Raw genomic sequence first — 21,509 nt, forward strand, 5'->3', positions numbered from 1 at the left:
GGCGGGAAGGGCTCGAGACGCCTTCTGAGCATGCGTGGCTCAACAGGGGAAGCTGCTTTGCAAAGCTCCGATCTGCGGCTCAGGGCAACACTTCATCTAGAGCGGAGCACCAACGGGGGGACACATCTCGAAGAACACTCATTACTGCACGAGGTGAGTAACTCCCTTTTCCCCTCCTGCACCCATATCCCCTCCCAGATTGGGCACTTCTGCCCCAGATCATAGTCCCCTCTTGCCCTAGCTCACAACAAAAATCCCTGTACCCCAGTTCCCTGCCCTAGGTCACAATCCAACCCCTGCACCCCAGTCCAGTGTCCCAGGTCACAACTGCCTCCTTTACCCAAACTCCCTCCCTTACCCCAAGCTCCCTTCTGCACCCAATCTCCATGCTAGACCCCACACCTCCACCATTAATATCATGGAAGAGTGTGGTCCCCAACCATTTTCCAAATTCTTGGGTGGCCCCCGCATCAAAAATTATTGCCCACCCCTGGGATATTGTGTTATTAAATCTAGTATTGTATTTTTCTAACTTCCAGGTAATCTACAGGTATTTTAAAATTATTGCAACCAAATTCTGTTTTTGCTTAAACTATAAGAATGCATTGCAGAGAACTGGAAAATAGTTATAAAAATATAAGTAGCTCTGCCTGAATGGAGTTAGATGAAAGGCATTGTTAAGGAAACGTAAAACATTGGCCTTAATAAGAAGCTCTACTTCTTCGAGGAGTGTCCCTGTGATTGCTCCACCTTAGGTGTTTGGGCACTGCAGTGCATCTGGCTGAAAGATTTCAATAGGAGTGCTAGTGATAGGTAGTTCGTGCATGCACAGCACACTTCATGTGCTGGGCAGTTAATGTAATTGTCAACCACAGTTGACAATTACAACTAACATAAAAAACTAAAGATTTAAGATGACAAATTCAGCAATGAGGCCACCAGATTCAAACACAAACCGGGTTTTTATATTCCCTGAAAGAAAGAAAGAAAAAACAACAGAGTAAAAGAACTTTAAGGGAACCTGTCACAACAGAGCCTTTGTTTTGGGGTAGCAATGCCAGGACACCCTGGGTTTAAGCATTGTGTTACTGGGATTGCCTCCCCACAGGTATCTGATGGATATGATGAAAGTGTCTGATGCCTAGGTAAAACTTATGCCTGTAACAAATGTCCTCACTGTTCAAAATGAAGGCAAGAACTAGACGTGACAGAGATCTCAAGCTGAAGCTTATAATGCTTGAAAATTCTTTAAGACCTGCCTCGGACCCTGGCCAGTCAGAATACAAGAAACACAAAGAAAAGGCACCCTCAAAGAAACAGTCCGCCTCCGTGCCGAATGCAACCCGTCTGCAAAGAGGCTGTCTCTGAAGCGTGTGCTGCCGGTCATATCTGCGGCACCATGCCTCAGCACCTTTGACTCCCCAAGCGTCTCCAGCACCACCGGCACGGTGCTTGCAAGGGCTGAGGAATCCTCCTCTTGCCTTCAGGCTTCCAGCCCGTGCCGAAAGCAGCACATCGGGGAGTAAAGCTGTCACTCTGCATTCCAAAGCCAGCACCACAATTGAACGCGCATCCTGCTCTGTACCATCTCCCCGCCCACTCCCTCAAGCAGTTCTGATGCTACTGCTGGGCTTTGCTCACACAGCACCGTCCACGCTGCCACAGCAATATATGCGGTAGAGCAACTTGCTGATCCCCTCCCACCCCTCCCCACACACACTCAGTTCTCCTACTTTGGACAACACTAATTTATCTGTTAAACCAGCCTCTCCAACAGGTCTATCAAAGCTCTCTTCCTCCTCATAGCGCCTGCATGGCCTTGACAACTGTGGTTCCCATTCTTGACCAGGATGTCCCTCAATGAACCCATCCACTTACGTCTCTTCCGGGACCTCCTCCTTCCACCGTTATCACAGACTAAGCCCCTGAACCTTGCCTCTCTCCACCTCACGGCTTGGCTCCTCGATGGCTCTTGGACATAGAGCTTTCGTGCTCCACCTATGCAACCATGGGACCTCCATCTGGTACTAAAAGCGCTTACGACAGCTCCCTTCAAACACATGGCTTCGTGCTCTTTGCTGCACTTGTCCATGAAGACAGCATTCCTCATTGCCATTACCTCAGCTAGAAGAGTTGGAGAAATCGCAGTTTTCATAGCCTATCCTCCCTATACCATTTTCTTCAAGGACAAGGTCACATTACGCACCCATCCCAGATTCCTCCCAAAGATACATTCCTCATTTCACCTCAGCCAGACTGTTCACTTACCTACCATTTTTCCAAAGCCCCATGCGAATGACTTTGAAACCAGGATGCATACCCTTGATCTCCATAGAGCTCTTTCTTTCTACTGCAGCACACCAAGCCCTTCCAATCCTCTCCTAGACTCTTTAACTTCATAGAGAATTCTAATAAGGGCAGCTCACTATCTTTGCAGAGACCTTCGCATTGGATTGCAGACTATATCAAACTCTGCTATGAGCAAACCTGAGTGGCTCTTCCGGATAGAATAAGAACTCATTCCACCTGGGCTGTTTCCACTTTTATTGCTTTCCTCAGGAAGGTCCCACTAGCAGACATATGCTTAGCCACTCCATGGTCCTCAGACCGGCAGGTATAAATATGCAGGCCACATTTGCATTCTTACAGGGCCCCCTATCAAATCTCAGATTCTCAAAATCTGTCTTATCCACTGCCTTCCTTCCTGACCAATAGTCCCTGCCTCCTTGAGGAGACATGGCTTGTAGTCACCTAATGTGGAGCACCCATGAGGACATTTCTTGAAGAAGAAAAAGAGGTTACCTACCTATATAAGTATCAGAGGGGTAGCTCTGTTAGTCTGGATCTGCAAAAGTGACAAGGAGTCCTTTGGCACCTTATAGACTAACAGATGTATTGGAGCATAGCTTTTGTGGGCAAAGACCCACTTCGTCAGATGCATGTAGTAGAAATGTCCAGAGGCAGGTATAAATATGCAGGCCAGAATAAGGCTAGAGATAACAAGGTTAATTCAGTCAGAGAGGGTGAGGCCCACTTCTAGCAGCTGATGTTCTTTGATATGAGCTTCTCCGTGGGTGCTCCACTACTCTGCCTTCCTTCCCTCTACTTTGGGGTTATGCTTGTCTGGCAGTGGACTCCGGGGTAGAGAAGGAATGGGGTGGGGAGGGAGGTTCATGCATGCTCAGTGTAGGCAGTTAGGGAGCGCGTGATGGTCTTGGCTGGTGCATGCTGGCCCAGGGGTACTGCTGTCAAAATCTCCATCACTGGGCTCGGCAGTGGTGCACCTAATGTGGAGCACTCATGGGGACACTCATCTTATAGAACATCAGTTACTGTAGAAGTAGGTAACCTTCTCCCTACCTCCCACTTTCCCCTAGCGGGGCTCGCCCCACAGGGACTCTCCCCCTCAATTCCTTCTGCATTTTATTTTATTTACTCCATTTTGAGGAAAATTTTCCTCAGAAACCTCCTGACAACCTTCCCTCCCCCCCACCCAATCAGGCTCATATACCAAAGTGGGCTGAGTTCAAGTGCCGTCTATTTGCTTCTTGTATCTTCCATGCCCAGAAGAGCGTTCATTTATCTCCACTGCCTGGGGGAGCACCACAACATGATTCATTGCGCTCATTGTCTATTGGTTGGTGTAGAGCTGTGATTGCAGTGAGATGGATTTTAAGGGAGTTCAGGGAAAGGCCCGAGTTCTTAAGCTCGACGATGTATTGCAGGACCGCAGGTAGTGAAGCTGAGGCTGCGTGGGTGCTGGACATCATAAAGAACGGGTACTGCATACCTTTTCTGTCCATCCCAAAACCCCAACCACCCATCCTATCTCTCTTCAATGACCCATCTCATGAGCAGGGCTCGCCGAACCGCGGCAAGCCTCGCTCGCCAGCCGTGCTGTCCAGCGATCTGCGCATGCGCAGATCATTCTGCGCATGTGCAGATCGCCCAAACCCAGCTCTTCCAGGTTACAATTTACTCGCCACAGGTGAGTAGATTGTATTATTTGTTGAGCCCTGCTCATGAGTATATCCTATGCCAAGAAATCGATCACCTGCTCTCCATCAAAGCAGTGGAAGATGTTCCCCATCAGTACTGTAACAATGGCTTCTATTCCCGGTATTTCCTCATGGCCAATATATTGGTGTTTATATACCTGATAAATAAAGGTTTCTTAAAGGTGTGCAAAACACCTACCTGCCCAACAAACCACCAGTCCCCACCTGGGACTTCAGTCTTGTTCTGAGGGCCCTAACGAGAAAGCCCTTTGAGCCAATGGCAACCTGCTCATTGCTCCACCTCTCCATGAAGGTGGCCTTCCTTGTGGCTATAACATCCGCCAGAAGGTTTGGAGAAATTGGGGCCCTCATGATGGACCTACCATTTACCGTCTTTCACAAGGACACGGTGGTACTTTGGCCTCATCCTAAGTTCATGCCAAAGGTCCTTCCGCGTTCCATTGCAATGAACCCATCAACTTACTTGTCTTTTTCTAAACCTCAAGACGAGGCGCAAGCGACGCTCCATACCCTCGATCCCTGCAGGGCAATCACGTTCTGCATAGCTAGAACCACGCATACCTGCAGAACCAACAGTTTATTCATTTCAGCTGCTGAACCATCTCTGGTACTCCCCATTTCCTCTCAAAGACTCTCCAAATGGATAGTGAAGTGCATAAGAGTAGCATATACAGCCTTTGGCAAAGAACCGCCTGCACAACTTTGTGTGCACTTAGCCAGAGCCATGGCTGCATCAAGTGCATATATCCAGGGTATTCCCTTGTCAGATATCTGTAAATCAGCTACCTGGTCGTCCGCCCATACTTTTGCCACCCATTACACCCTTAACACATATCCCTCTAGGGGAACCCTATTTGGTCACTCCATCCTCATGGTTGTCCATAAGGACACTACACTGACTGAAGCTCCTACCTCCAGCAGACACACTGCTTCGTAATCACCTAAGGTGGAGCACCCACAGGGACACCCATCTTGAAGAACCTCAGTTACTGCAGAGGGTGAGTAACCTTCTCTCCTCAAATGCAGTATGAGATTTATAACTGTAAAGAGAGAATTTTCAGAGCCAATCATGGTGATTGAGCTGTTTGCCAAGGCCAAGACCTCAAAAGATCAAAAGACCTGACAACTTGAAAAGGGTTGGGGGAATGCTCTGTGTGCCATGAAGTTGACACACACAGACTGTACAGCAGGCTTGTGGAGACAGAGAGCCATGGTAATTAACTCTTAGAACTACAGCACTGGAAGGGACCTCAAGAGGTCATCTTGTTCCTAAATAGAAAACAGGCCATAATTTGATCCCCAAGAGAATGGGAGACACTGATGCTAAGTCATGTCTACTTAGGGGCTCAAGAGGAATGCTAAGCATGAATAAAATAATATGTGTATAGGGTTTATTGTTATTTTAATCCTCTTTTTTCTAGGCATTACGTATCTTTTGGGAAAATAAATCATACTTTGTTTTCTAGAAGCTCCTTCTGTGCCCCTAAATAGCGTTATCCATATAGCCCTGCATGGGTACAGAATTGGCATCCACATTTGAATCTGCATCTGCAAAAATGAATCTTGGATAGCCACATCCACATATGGACATAAAGTATATTTCTGTGGATTTGTAGGGTTCTAGTTATCCAGAAGCTGCCAGTGGAAAACCTTTCCAGATGCCAAGCCTATTAGGCCAACCAAGTAATATGGTTAGCAACCGTGAGTAAGGGCTAACCCAAAGGCCATGTTGGAGAATGGCTAGGCCATGAGGACCCATCCCAAAGAGAAGTGGAGGCGCCAGCCTGTCACTTAAGAGATGCACTTGAGGGACTGGAAAAGAAAGGGTCTCAGCAGCTACGTACTACCCGGGGACTCTGGTGTGCATAAATGTAATTTTTAAAATTTTTAGAGGGTAAGTTTTGGATAGTCAACTTTTCTTGACTATCCTGTTGATTCCTTTCAACTCTTTTTCTTTGAAGTGGATTTTTTTTTCAGAGGGGAGGGAAATTAACCTATTTTATGCTGTTCCAGGCTAGGTATAAATTAATATAAATAATTTTGCAACAAGCTATATTGCATATTTTTGTTACAGGGTTTTTACATACCCTTGTTTGTCAGCAATCCTTGATAAACATGAGGTAAGTTACAACTTCATTGTGAAGTATATAGATTTTACGTTAATACAACTAATGCATAGTTCTGTCTATAAGTAGAGAACAACTGGGAATATATAGAGTAAATCAAAGATTATTTTAAAGTGCTATATAGGCATCTTGTATGTGTTTTTAAAAATAGTTTAAATTACCTGCTTTTGTGTTCAATTGTTATAAAAATTATTTTGAGTCTCCTGTTCCTTCTAAGTTAATTTTTTTAAATATATTTTAGCTACAGATACCTTTGGATGAGAATCTTGAAGAATTTTGGATAGATTTTAACATTGGTAGCCAAAGTATATCCTTCTATATTGCAGCAGATGATGAAGTAAGTGACCTTTCATGACCAAGTTGAAAATATTTTTTTCAAACAAAGCAATCAGAAAAGAAACATTCTGAGCACTGCAGTGAAATTAGAGAGTATATTGCAAACCAGTACAGTTTATTTTAAAATAAATGCTAAATGGAAATACACAAATGGCATCTCACTTATTGTCTTAAAACATAAATATCAAGAGAAAATGTATGGCATTATAAACATATTTTATAATATGTTTATACACACAGTTTCCTATGTATGAGTCTTCCTTCAGATAGTGTCATTACTGACTAATCAGTTATAATACATTACAGGGCTACTCACCTTTGGAAGCCCTTGTGGCCACAGTGATACTCACAGCACATGCTGAGGACTGCAACTTAAGTGTGGTTGCATATACATGCAAATATAGGCAAGCAGCTTCTTTCACACTGACGGGCATGAAAACAAAGATTAAGCCTTAAACTGCGGCGCTGGGCCCAAACGTGGCCAGTGTAAGCCCATCAGCACCTTTCAGGTTCTGCCCACAAGGCTAAGCAGCCAGCACTTCCCAGTGTTGTGCTCCTTGCACCCCCTCCCTGGGGGCTAGAAACGCTGACACCCGTCTGTTCCAGCCAGCCCGTCCGCTTGCATCTTTAAATGCTCCCCCTGTCTGGGAGACATCTCGCCATTGAGGAGCAGGCTCCCAGTGGAGGCCATGTTCAAAGGATCACACCCATGGGCCATGTGTTGAGCCCAGTGTAAACCCAAACTGCGTACACCGCGGGCCGCAAACAAATGGGCCACGGGCCACAAGTGGCCCGCAGGCTGCATGTTGAGTAGCCCTGTTCTATCACCTTCATGCCAGATCTGAGGTCCCTGCCTCCTTAGAATCATACAGTTTTGTTGTCACCTGATTTGGAGTATCTGTCTCAAAGAGGAGGTTACTCACCTGTGCAGTAAGTAACTCAGGATGAGTGTCCCCATGAGTGATCCACTACCCACCCTCCCTCCCCTTTACTTCATAGTTCTGGCCTCTTCAAGGGGTCTCTTTCCAAGGTAGAGAAGGAACTGAGGCACGGGGGGGAGGGGAGGCTCACGCATGCGTGGTGTCTGCACAGTAGGAGTGTGCAGCTACAGATGCTTGCATGCGTGCCCCAGGGACACTGCTCTGAAGACTCTGATTCTCAGTGGCGGAGTGCCAACCTGATGTGGAGCACCCACAGCGACACTCTTCTCGAAAAATGTCGGTTATGCACAGGTGAGTAACCTCCTCTTTCTGTGAGCTTCCTAAATTTTGTATTGCTACTTTTGCACACTTGCATTATTCCAGGAAGGACTGTGGGGATAGGCATTTTGGCTTTATCGACAAGGCATAGGCTGAGAGTAATACTGAGAGATGAATGATCTTCAGGGAAGACTGCATGCATTTTGATTCCCTTAGCATACTTGTACTGTATGATGCACAGATGAAGGAGAGTGTTTCCTATATGTATGACATTCTTTTCATATTAGATGTTTCCATTTTATTGTAATGGTTTGTAACTGTTGGCAGGTCACATATATTTATATTAAAATTTTTGAAAAATGTGGGAATACTTCATCACTAGGAAGACTGGGGCTAGGTCTAGACTGCAAAATTTTTGCAGAAAAAGCTATACAAAATGCGCTCTGCATTTTGCATAGCTTTTCCCACTTTTTTTCAGAAGAGGCTTTTCTGCCATTTGGCTCCGTCTCAACAGGGCCAAATGGCAGAACATCCTCCTCTTTTGGCAGAGCCTTTATGCCTTATGAAATGAGGTATACAGGGCTCCCCGAAAGAGTACATTTGCTCTTCCACACAAAAAAGCAGGAAAGCAAACATGTTCCTTGGACACGGCAGGGTTTTTGTGGGATACTTCTGGTATCCCGCAAAAACCCCATAGTCTAGACGTAGCCTGAGTGAGCATTTCAGAGGATGAAGAGATAGTCTTACAAAGCAGAGGGTTTCCCCCAACAGGTATGGATGTGATAGCTTCATGGACAGAAAAGGGAGAGGTCATCCTCAGTACTTTTTTAGATATCTGTTCATTTATTTCCTATTAGAGGTTAGCTATTCTCTTTCGGCAGCCACTGGATGTGATACTGTTAGAACTTGAACTCTTCTGAATTTATTCTTTTATCTTCCTTTTCCCCATATTATCTCGCACTGTTGCCAGATTTCATCAGTCCTTGTACTGGTGAGTCTTAAGAGTACAGATGTGAGAAATATCTTTCCTTGGATAAAATTAGTTTCTGCATTTCATCTCCTGTGTTCAGAAGTCATTCTTTCTATCCATTCTACTTTGTTCTGAATTGGTGGATTTGAAATATTGATGAAAAACTATTATGTCACAAGCTGAGGTGAAAGTAAGGGTACGTCTACACTGCATCCCTAGTTCAGACTAGAGATGCAAATGGAGACGACCGAAGTAGTTAATGAAGCGTAGTTACGCTGAGGAGTAACGTTAGTTCGGACTAAGGGCTTTAGTCTGAACTAACACGTCCCAGCGCGCACTTCCTGGTTCGAATCAGCTGTGATTTGAACTAGCACGCTGGCGAGATCATGTTAATGAAGCATGGGATATTTAAATCCCCGCTTCATTAACTACTTCAGTCGTCTCCATTTGCATCCCTAGTCTGAACTAGGGATGCAGTGTAGACGTACCCTAAAAGGGTGCATCCTGGTGCGCACCTCTGACAAGCTCTGGCTGAGCTGTGGCAAAAGCCAGCAAGGAACTATTTAAAAAGCTGGCGATAGGACAGTACCTGTAAGAAATGTTTAGTTATTTTCACTGCTGGTCACAAGCGTCTTGATGTTCCAGGATATTATAGATAAAGAATAATTGATAAATCAATGTAAATGTGCATTGTTACATTTAATACACATTTTTATTTTCAAAATATCTTGTTTTTGTTTGAGGATCATCAATGGGAAACAGTTAGCATATCTGAAGAAGAGGTAAAAATGTACAGTCTTGAAGGTACTGAAATTTATTAATGTAATTTTATTCTTCAATTATTCTGTTTATCTAACTATATATTAATTTGGTATTCTGAATTACTCTGGATGAAATCCTGAAGTCCTTATTTAGTTCTTAAATGAGTAAAATTTCCATTGCTTTAAACAACTTCAAATGCATGCCATCTGATTTGCTTTTAGTTGTGCAATTGTTCTGTCAAATACAAGCTTAATTTGCTTGTGCACTTACTACAGCTGCGTACATATTTTGGGTGAATGTCCAGAAGTGGCTAATTGTGATTTCTTTGAAATCACCTGATTTGCATAATTATTACATTTGGACATGCACATTAAATATCTAATTTTGACTTTTTTCAAAATGTTATAATAGTATTTGTAAATATGTATTAGGAAAAGCCCACGGCATGGAAGAGCGATGCCTTATAAATAATAAAGCTGTTTGAATTCTGTTTTATTAAATTATTGCAAAATTTTGGAAAATGTAATGGTATTGCAAGGAGAGTTGGGAGAATAAGTTATCCAATTAACTTGTTCTGCTATTATAATTATTGTGACAAGAAATATAAATATTAATTTGGCTTGATGTATTCAATGCCTTGTAATCACTTAAACTTTTACAAAATAGGTGCATAATGTTATCAGATTGAAATTTTGTACCATGGATAACACTGTCAGCATTTTATACACATGTATCATTTCACCCAGCTGTGCGCAACTACATGAGGTGCAAGGCAATAAAGAATCTTGCTCTTTTTCTAGAAAATTATAAAAAATGTAAAGAATTAAAGCATACTTTCTACAGTACTTACTAATTAGCCTAAAAAGCATATTTTTTCAAATAATTTTTGAATGATAAAGTATTTTATGTGTTAGAAAAATAACTATTTATACAGATGAACATTCAGTTTAAATAAATGCAGTTTAGCTTTGATTAGGGAGCAACAGATGGGCAAATTGAGAACTCTGTGGTTCAACTGAGTTTTATGTTCTTTAACATACTAAACAAGAAGTGTTTTGAAGTCTAATGAATGCTTCATCTCTATGCAGAAAAGGAGTCAAAGAAGTTACTAACAATAATTCTAAAAAATCCAATAACTATGGGTAATCAAGAAGGCGAGCAGCTTTTCCTATATTTTGATCCTGTCTTGGAAATCATGGAAGTGGCCAGAAAGGTTTATGGTGCAAATAAATTTAAGGTAAGACTTAAATTCTCTTCCTTTTTCAGCATTTTCTGTCCTATTGAAACAAACAAAAAAACCCATTCCTCTGGAGCTGTAATTTTAAGATGGCTTCTTTCCTGATACTTATGTATAAAGATGCTCACTAATGTTTTCACAGTGGATGCTCCAGCATTTCCATTGTAAGTTGTTTTCTGTTGGGGATTAATAACTTTTAAAATATACTACAACTGAATTTTGTGAGCTATCATTGGTGTTTAATTGGAGATGCTAGACATTGAGGCCAAGATTTATAGTATTGCATTTCTGAAAAAAGTATGTGAGATTATAGGATGCATGCAAAAGCAGCAAATGTATGCATACAGATAATTAACTGTATTTGCCATGCATTTATCATTATAACAAACACAACCCTGGTAACTGTGCATGGAAACTAACAATTAGATACACAAATGCCTGCGTATTGGAACAGGGACCTTATTCCATTCTATTAATCTGAGTCTGAATTAATGTTAAACCAAAGAATTAGTTTAAATCCGAAACAATATAAACCACTGTATTCAGTCCAGCTAATATGCCTCAGTGTGATCTGGAAGTGTAAGTCTAGCTCCTTCTGCATACCTTTCAGTCTCTGGCCTGTTTACTAAGACCAGTATTAATTATCTTAATCATGATGCTTTTCTTTTTATTATGTGGATGCCTATCTACTAGGAATTACCCTATGATCTTCAATTTATTTTATGTAGGCTATAAACGAACAAAGAGATACTAGCTACTTTTAGTCAACGACTGCCCTACATCTGATATCTTATGTTATGATAACTGTGTCTCACACATCCGGTCTTTTTCCTACTCGCATGCGTTTACAGCCTTGCCATAAAAATTTACTGTAGACTAAAATTGAATACACAAGCTCTCTACCTGGAAGCAGATTTCTAAAGAAAGTCTTCTAAAAGTTTTCCTCCACTTCTAGAACTTCAGGCTAAAAGGACTAATGAGGAAGTGAGCTTCTTATTAATAAACATAAATTCCTCATTTTTTTTCACTGATCAGAATTAAAAAAACATAACTAATCCCTTTTTGCCACTCAGAGCTGGAACTTTATTTTTCTGTGCTGATTTTTCAATTCAAGTGCATAGGACAGCATGGAAGAGTATATTTCCAGAAATATCTGATTTATGATACAGTAGCAAAGTTGTAAGTATTTACAGCATCCCAGTTACATGTTAACATTGTCCAGTTGGGTTCATAGTCTATGCAGATTATTTTAAATACAAACAACAGTTTGGAGTGCTTGTGGTGGAAAAAAAGTCCATTTTTCTTTGATTCTTTCTTAGATAAGAAAAGGCCTTTCTGAACATTCCAGAGATGCTTTCTGAATTTCATTCTTTTTCTTTTCATTGTCATGTATTTCAGTGTACATATGAATGTAGACCACCTTACTATACAAATCATATAAATTGTCCTTCTCTGCATATGGAGGGAATGAAAGTTATCAAATCCTGGCTGGATCAGTCAGTCTGAGTAGGATACAGTGCTGTTTTGGTGGCTTACTTTCAACATTTCAAAAAGAAAAGTTTGGTGGTTTATTAGGTGATGAGCTTTCGTGGGCCAGACCATCTTGTTAATCTTTAAAGTGCTGCATAGTCATGTCTTTCGTTTCAGCAAGACCAGACTAACACAGCTACATCTCTATTACTATTTAACGTTTAAAAAGTTACTCTATAGGATGAGTTAGGGAAGGGAAAGAATAGTACAACAGATGTTATCTACATTACCTCTCCCATAAAGTAGTGGACTTTCTGTGAATAAAATAGTGCATTCTTTAGGAAGAAATTAATTAACCTCATTGTCTACATGATGCAGAACATTCTGTGAGGGGAATTATAGTACCAGTGGCTTCCAGAGGAATCACTGACAACAGCTACAGTAGAGCATTTGCTACCAAGAAGCAAGAAGTTTCTTTAACCAAAAACTATTGTGGAACTCCACATTGATGGCCATGTGCCTCTGGAGAGCCTAAGATTTTCTGGTTTGAAGACTGTAACTCCCTGTTACTTGTGTGGGTTAGCAAACTGCTGTTCTCGAAGTTCCATCTGATGGAAGAATTCATAAGAACTTCATTTAGTGCAAAGTTGATTTTTTTTCTCCCTAAATGAGAGTAATCGAGTTGGGGACTATATAACTGTATGACCGTAATGTTTTATATGTGATTCATATTGAAAAAAATTAGGAGGTTGAGTAAGTGTATGTTGTATATTAAGTACTTGTTTTTTAGGGATTTACCAAGAAGCAAGCTATATCAGTTGCCAAAACATCAGTTCATATAATTTTTGATGAAAGTGGATCACAGGTACATTATACAGTTCTGACTGGAAAATTATTTTAATCATGGGGATTTTCAGCCCCAAATCATGTATGTTTTCAGGGGATTTAAACAATTGAGGGGGGAATGAGGCTGTCATAAAGGGCTCATTGTGTTAGATGAATTTCTCTATTGGTTGAAGTCATCAGGATCCCACCAAAAGACTTAAAACATGGTATTTCTCTTATATGTTGATATTCTCCAATAGCCAGCAATCTGGTTGTTATAAAATCACCATAAGAACACATTTAAGTGTTAGAATTGGAGCCACTAGTTTTTCCACATTCATTAAATTTCTCACCAGTGGCAGCAATTGTGGGACTTATGATATAAATGGGGCTCCAAGAAGCTGCTGGCATTTTAACATCTAAGTTGTTTAATACTTGTATAGCAGGGGTAGGCAAATGAGTAACTCTGGCAGACACCAGCGCACTGTTTGCAGTAGCATTCTAGTTGTTGATATTACAAGTTGACTTCTACCACTATAAGCAACATTGGAAAAATTTAGGAGGAAAATGTACTACAGACAAGGTCAAAATATACAGTAGTAGTAAGTGGGATGAGGAAAGCATTAAAACTTTGAGTCAGAAACTCTGAAAGCAAACCAATCTGAATAAAACAAGTAGTCTGTAGCACCATAGGGTATGTCTACACTACCCTCCTAGTTCGAAGTAGGAGGGTAATGTAGGCATACCGCACTTGCAAATGAAGCCCGGGATTTGAATTTCCCGGGCTTCATTTGCATAAGCGGGGAGCTGCCATTTTTAAAACCCCGCTGGTTCGAACCCCGTACAGCGCGGCTACACGGGGCTCGAACTAGGTAGTTCGGACTAGGCTTCCTATTCCGAACTACCGGTACACCTCGTAGGAAGCCTAGTCCGAACTACCTAGTTCGAGCCCCGTGTAGCCGCGCTGCACGGGGTTCGAATCAGCGGGGTTTTAAAAATGGCGGCTCCCCACTTATGCAAATGAAGCCCGGGAAATTCAAATCCCGGGCTTCATTTGCAAGTGCGGTATGCCTACATTACCCCGCTAATTTGAACTAGCGGGGTAGTGTAGACATACCCTTTGAGAGTAACAAAAATATATATAGTATCTCTAGGGGACTGCACACCCTGCTCGTTACACTCGCCAACCTCCCTCTCGTTAGGGTAGGCAGTCCTGTCTCTCCCACCATCCACCGGGGAGGGCCAAGCTGAGGGATGGCAGCCCTGGCCAGCCCCGGCTCTCCCCCTAGCTGTTGTGCTGGGCCATCCCTGGCTCTGCTCTCTGGCCGCTGGGCAGGACCGAGGCTGCATCAGCTCTGTCTTTCTTCCCGTTACCCAGACTTCACCAGTCCCAGTTCTCACCCCTGACTACCAGGGAGTTGGGCCAGGCTGAGACTTGGCTGTGGCAGGCCCAGCTCTCTCCCTTCAGCCACCGGGGGGGTTGGAACAGGCCGAGGCCTGGCCCCGGCAGGTCTGGCTTGCGCTCTCTCTTTCTTGCTCTCTCTCCCCCCAGACATCAGGAGGTTAGGCCAGACTGAGGCCTGGCTGTGGAAGGCCTGGCTCTCTCCTTCTCAGCCACTGGGGATTGGCAGGCCTGGCTCTCTCGCCCCGGCCACCAGGGGGTTGGGCCAAGCCAAGGCAAGGCAAGGCTGGCCTGGCTCTGTCCCCTGGGCCTCCAGGGGGTTGGACTGGGATGAGGCCTTGCTGTGGCAGGCTCAGCTATCTCTCCGCGCCCACCAGGAGTTGGGTCGGGTTGCATTGCAACAGGGCTATTTTCTTCCTATAATTCTGAATTTTTCCATTCACCTATTTTTTTTTGCCAGATTTCATATAAATCCCATACTCACCTTCCAAGTAGGAAGATAGTCACTCAGGGTACGTCTACACAGCATTGTTGTTTCAGAATAACTGACCTTATTCTGAAATAACATAGTCCACGTCTACACTACAAGCAGTTATTTCGACATAATGACAAAATAATGTTGATCTGGAGGACTTCTTACTCCGAAGTCTGTAACCCTCATTTTATGAGGAATAAGGGAAGTTGGACGAAGAGTGCTCTTTCTCAGACTTCCTGCTGTGTAGACAGCGCCAAAAGCCGAAATTAAGCTGTTTTGACTTGAGCTAAATCAATTGCGTAACTTAAGTTGCGTAGCTTGTTTCAGCTTTAGCCCTGATGTGTAGATGTGTCCTGAGAGGTAAGTGGCAGTGGTGGACCAGAGACCTACATAAAAGATTGTAAGCTGTGATGAACCCAGCAGTATTAGGGCTTGTTCTTGCAAACTCCTGCAAATGTCTAATCATACTGCATGTGAAAAGTCTGTCTAAGGTCAATAGAGCTACAATTCATCTAAGATTTTGTGGAATTGTGTATTATTTATTTTAAAATAGTATATTAAACATGACATAGGATGTCATTTTTCCCAAAATACTGAGTAGGTTCTTGTACCAGAAAGTCAATTGTCACCTTACTTGAAAGAAAAATCAGGAATCGAAGGGAAAGCCAGTAAGTCTATAAAAGAACAACTTCCTGTTCAACAAAGTAATCAGAATAAAAAAACTAATGAAGAGAACTGCAAAAATATCCAATCCAAGGTAAGTATGTTTATCAAAACAGAAATAGTTAAAGAAACAGTTGAATAAAAATTAAATTATTGGTTATAATGCAATGACTAATATATTGTAGTTACATTGCAGTTCATAAACTTTAAGGTCAGAACAGTGGTGGGCAACCTCCAGCACAGGGGCTGCATGCGGTTCATTAGGGTTCTACGTGTGGCTTTTTTTTTTTTTTTTTTTTTAACTGTTGCCCATGCACAGGATTGCCAGATTCTGCTAGTTTTTGTCCACATAGATTTTTTTCCCACCAGTATTATTAAATGATACACACATAGAGCAAGGGCATTTGAAGTGAGGTGTGTGCTGATTGTACACATTGACTGTGAGAGCTGTGTGCTCACTCTGCATCCCACAAATTCTGGGTAAGCAAGCACAGTTAGCAAAACTACCCCATCCTGGGAGACAGTCTTGGTTACGACAATCTTGTGGTCCACTGACATAAAGGAAGGTCACTAATACAGCCCACTTGGTAGCCTAGGTTGCCCATAGTTGTCAGAGAACGTCACCCACCTACTCAGATAATAGACCCATAACTTCTGGCTTTGTTATACAAAGCCTCAAATCATGATTTAAAGGATTTTAGTTAAAGGGAATCCACCTCAATTTACTCTACTTTAAACCTCTCCCGTTTGTGGCCCTGCTGTTAGAGTCTGGCACTTTAACATTGGGCAAAGGGGGCAGTGAAGCACTGCTGCGGCAGCACTGCTGTAAGGGGGCGGTTGATGGGGGAGGGGAGCCCAAAGTCTGCTGTGCGCGGCTGGCTTAGCAGCCATTTCTTGCAAGTGCACTGCACTTGCCCATTTTCAGCTCTGGAGCCTTTCCCATCTAGTGTCCAATCTCCAGCTGTTGAGAGTATTTGCTACTAGCAGTTGCAGAATTACCATTGTAGGCAACTTCATCACACCAGCACCTTCATAAATTTATCAAGCTAAGTCTTGAAATCAGTTAAGTGTGTAGTGTTTTTTTTTTTTTTTTTTTTTTTTTTTTTTTTTTTGTCCCCCATTGCTAACTTCATTCCTTAATGGTTAGAAACGGTCATCTAATTTCAAGCCTATATTTGCTGGTGTCAGTTTATATCTATTTGTTCTCATGCCAACATTGATGTTTAATACTAATTATCACTAAGTTATATAATTGAAAGTTAACTATTTCTGAATTTTTAGCTTGTTGGTTTAAAAATTAAATAAAATTAAAATGTTATTTTTAAATAGGCCCCTTGCAACTCTGAGAAGTATCTTTAAAATGTTCTCTTATTTTTTATATATTTGTGTACCTTGTGGTAGATGATCGTAGTATATTTTAATCCCTTGTTTGCCTGCTGTTAACCGTCAGTATTAACATTTTTCATTAGAGACAGATTTTTCACACACACGCATATACTTGTGCACACAAACACCCATGCACAGAGTGCACCTCTGAGAATGTGAGAAAGCTGTAAAGAGAATCTGCATTCCTTGTGTACTCAAAACACAGCTCGATGCTGATCTTCCTGTGCATAGGGGATACTTTAAGCTAGGCCATGGCAGAAACAGAATTTGTGAATCTTTGACTACTTGGGTTCACTAGTCATCATGCCATACAATAGTTCTGCACCTTAAAGTTACAACTCTAGCAATTGAGTTGCTCTATCGCTGCATCATGGCCTACTTGATGGATTCTAACACCAGTGGAACTCCTTCTAGTCATCCAGTTTCTTGTGCTATGCATTAAGAAGATTTGGCACTTGCCGAATTACTTCAGAAAATCCCAACTCCCAATCTCAGTTACAAATTACACGCTAATTAAAACTCATCATTTTATGTACATTATTTGCTTAGTATTGAAGTAAAACTTTAAACATTGCCATCCATGCGGGATGAAAAAAATTGAGGTGCTAATGGTTAAAATATTGACTAACTTTAAGAAATGTTAAAAGAATGGTTTCCTAAGGTTTGGTATTAAAATGATTTGTTTACTTTATGTATTTCAAGATTACTACGCCTATTAAAAGGAAAGTATCTGAAGCATCATTGATTGTCCCAGGTTCTGGTAGGCTGCCTCTGAGGAGCCCATTGGTATTTGTCAATACATGTAAGCTGGTATTTATTTTTACAGTAAAAACATGTTTAAATTAATTTTTATACTTTACTTGTAATTTAAATTGATTTCTTTAGCTGAGGCACAATGTTCTTATATTTAGCACTTCCTAGAGAAAAACTCACATTATGTTACCAAAATCAGGGATGAACTATTATGTTTGTCGAGCTGAAACTAGTCTAAAATGTTATTCGTGGGATATTACTTAAAGACCTGAAGAGATTCCGAAGTGAAAATTGTAAAACTCTTCCATCTTCATTATGATATCAAGTATCATTTTCAGGAAGCTTAAATAAAAAAGTGGCATCTCATAAAAAGTATTGGGCAGCATTCTCAGGAATCACGATGTTTACAATATCTACAGTAATCACAGTAAAGCTTCTGTTCTTCTCCATTTGTATATCCATCAATTAGGGATGTAAGCGATTAGTCGAATAGTTGACTACCCGATAAGCCTAGGCTTGTCAGAGGCAGGGGGGGGGGGAGCAGATGCCAGTGCAGCGGCAGCTGGCTTAAAAGTTGGTTCTCCTTAGCACAGTCTCTGTGGCGGGCAAGGGAAACAGAGGCACAGAGGGGGACCAGGTACGAGAGGGGAATCAGCTGATTCTTGGCTCGTGACTGGTTTCCCACTGCACCTTTGCCTTTTAAATGTAGTAAGAGCCAAGTGAATTTTACTACATTTAAAAGGCAGAGCCTCAGAGTGGTTAGCTCCTGGGGTGGCATGTGTGGAGACTGCTTAGTACCAGCTCATGCCGCCCCAGGAAGCTAACACCACTGCGGCTCTGCAATTTAAATGTAATAGGAGCCTGGCTCCTACTACATTTAAAATGCAGAGCCACAGCTGGGGTAGCGAGTGCCCCCTCCTTATTGTTTAATCAAGTAGTCAATAGAAATTTCATCAACTACTCGATTAGCTGATTTTCCGCATTTTAACATCCTTATCATCAATCAAATTTCACGCTTGTGGTCATGACAAGATGCATCATCCATTTTGTTAGTCATTCTGCAGCACTTCTCTCTCTGAGTACACAAGGAATGCATCGCTTCACTTTTTGTGTGTCTCTTCAAGAACAATCTGTTTTCCTGGCTGATGAGGTGCAGGAGCACTGCAGGTCTGGGCAGAGGAAAGCAAGTATAGTGTTGCTTATATTCTCTTCAGAAGAGAATCACTGATAGAGAAGGAAGTGGGAAAGAACTTTTCCCCGGTATCCCACCACAATGGTCTACCATCTTCCCACTGGCAAAGCCATTTATCAGACTTCCATCACTTGCTTCTTTTCCATTACACAGACACTGTGTAGGAGAAAGGCCAGTAAGAGCTCAAATGGGGTAGGAAAGGAACTGGAGAGAATCATTTATTGATTTAGCTTTCTCACAGAATCCCCACAAATGCACAGTATCCTCACACCTTATATAGCACTAGAAGATTTACCTGCCATTGCTTGAGTCCTTAACTCAATTTTTGTTTCTTGGAAAATAAAATGAAAATGTACATGCTTCATTTGAAACATTGCTCTAGGGTAGGGGTGGGGGAGAAGTATGCAGTTTCAGTATGCAGGCTGCTCTGGGGAGAGAGGACTACTCCTATCCCTCTCTTACCGCAGCCATTTGGGGTCAGGTGAGAAGTGCTTGTTTGTTTGCTGCAGTTGCAGCAGGCACAGCTGTGGGAGGGATGTATGTCCCCTGGCTGGGGCAGGCAGGTCCAGGTTCGTCTGCCTCCTGCACTCCCCAGCAGGTCCATCTCATCCATAGGATGAATTGTGGTGGATGTCCAGGCCCCAAGCTTTGGGGACCTCACAATGGCCACCCCAACAATCCTACAGACAAGAGGTGCCCATGTGGTGAATGGGGAGAATGAGCTCCTGCTACTGCCGTGCCAGGCCCCCATAATCATTTGGGCTGCATTGCTTGGGGGAGGGAGCAGGGGTGGGCAGGACTTGGGGAATGGGTGGATTTGCCCCAGACCCTGTGCTCACTTCAGGATGGCCCTGCTCCCCAGCCAGAGTGAAGAATGCATGAAACTGCACTTTCCTGTCACTACCTGATGAAGGGGAACAGCCAGCAAGGTTCACATATGATTTGCGGATGGGGTGGGGAGCTTCAGCCTCCCTACACTTTCTAATGGGCACCTGGGTGGTGGGAGGTTTGGAGCTGGGAAGTCCTGGACTGGGGGTGGGGTGTGCACACCCCCAGCCAGCCACTTTCACCTGCTTGGTGATTCTGTCTTTTTTCTCTATGATTTTAAGAGAAGCAATCCCATTCCAGGAACAGCTCTTTTTTTCCTGGCACAACCAAATGCTTTCCTCGATTTAAATTATTGTAGGAGGAAGTTGTATATTGAGTTTGGTGGTCCTAGCTCTTATAATTTAGGAGGAGGTCCTGAACAGACAGATGCATAGACAGACAAACTCTCTCAAATATATAGTAGATACAAGGCTAAGTCAAAAGAATAAGTCAAGCATTCACAAGTTAGGAAATTCCAGAATGACGGTTGCCTCTGTGCTACCTTTAGTTGACTCATCTATTCATATGCATTATGATACAGACTTTAATTACATGATCACATGCTGTGTCACAGGATTCATGCCTTGTTCATAGACAGCCTCTCCATCTTCTTATATAGCCCAATAATGGAGCTTCATTAATTTCACTGGCATTATTTTTATTTGCACTTATGTGATATCAGAATTAGGTTAAATTGTTTTAAACTTTATCGAATGAAGGTAGTGGTGAGAAATAGCTTTTAAATGTTGTGATGCCACTGGGTTCACAATAATTTTAATGGGAAAAAGTAAGATGTAACAAGTTTCCGGTTTGTTTTCAGCAACTCCACGAAAAACCCGTTTTAAACTTCCTTTGCAAATGATGAGCTCTTCCGAAAAAAATAAAATTACCAGAACACCTGAGATTGGAACAAAGAATTTAGATCTAGAGCAGACTGGATCATATACATCTTCTATAGATGACTTTATTAAAAGGCATAATGTTCCAGCAGAAAAAGTAACTAATTTTTATTTATACAATGTAATCTTCCTAATTAGTACTTTTTGTTTGTAATTAATACTTTGCATTTTAGAAAAGAGTAATTCATCTTCATAACATGTATTGGTCTCATTAGGTTTTGTGCCACTACAAAAGTGGTTTTGCAGATCCCCCTTGGGTTTTTTTCTCTCTCTAATTCCCTTCCCTGCCTTTTTTCAGATTGAAACTTTCAGCTGGCTTAAACCAAGTAGCACTCCTACTGACAAACAAGGATACCTATAAATTATGTTTGCAGTTGTATCTGTGTTGGTCTCAAAATATTAGAGAAAAGGGGTGTGAGGTAATACCTCACCCATCTTGCATTCTGTAAAATTATTTTATACCTTCTCTTACCTTCTGGCAAATTTGGTTCTCGAGTGCTTGCTCATGTCTGTTCCACATATAGTCCATTCCGAATATGCATGCTCACCACATGTACCAGTGCTGGAAGTTTTGCCATTAATAGTATCCATAGGGGAGCACTCCTAGAGCCCCTTGGAGGGGAGCCTCTGTGGCACGGTGTAAGGGGCATTGCATGCTCCTCCCATCTTAAGCTCCTTCTTGCTGCAAGTGATGTTGCTGGAACTTTCTGTTGTCACGTGCAAGCTGGTTTGTGTTCTTCTTCTTTATTCCACTATAGACAATAGTTCTAGTAGTCAGATCCCTTAGTAGTAACCATTAGTTGTTAGTCCTGGAGGGAACTATTTACCCTGAAATGGGGCATACCTCAGTCTCCTGGGTTTGAGTTTTGTGACCGCTACAAGTGTTCTATGCCCATTAGCAACCCACAGAGCAGCTGCTTGCAGCGTC

The 21,509-nt window shown here is 42.3% G+C and overlaps 1 protein-coding gene across 2 annotated transcripts in view; it reads left to right on the plus strand.

The window, feature by feature from the left end:
• SYCP2 (synaptonemal complex protein 2) overlaps positions 1-21,509 on the plus strand; it is a 137,174-nt gene that overhangs the window by 37,488 nt on the left and 78,177 nt on the right. For both annotated transcript variants that reach the window (XM_075901108.2, XM_075901109.2), the window contains exons 12-19: positions 6,094-6,139; positions 6,387-6,482; positions 9,394-9,454; positions 10,501-10,649; positions 12,910-12,984; positions 15,423-15,578; positions 17,573-17,672; positions 20,503-20,678. In XM_075901108.2, coding sequence (XP_075757223.2) covers positions 6,094-6,139; positions 6,387-6,482; positions 9,394-9,454; positions 10,501-10,649; positions 12,910-12,984; positions 15,423-15,578; positions 17,573-17,672; positions 20,503-20,678 — 859 coding nt within the window. The remainder of the gene's footprint in view (positions 1-6,093; positions 6,140-6,386; positions 6,483-9,393; positions 9,455-10,500; positions 10,650-12,909; positions 12,985-15,422; positions 15,579-17,572; positions 17,673-20,502; positions 20,679-21,509) is intronic.

Source organism: Pelodiscus sinensis, chromosome 17 (assembly GCF_052426305.1).
Source record: "Pelodiscus sinensis isolate ZL-2025 chromosome 17, ASM5242630v1, whole genome shotgun sequence".
Taxonomy (NCBI): domain Eukaryota; kingdom Metazoa; phylum Chordata; order Testudines; family Trionychidae; genus Pelodiscus; species Pelodiscus sinensis.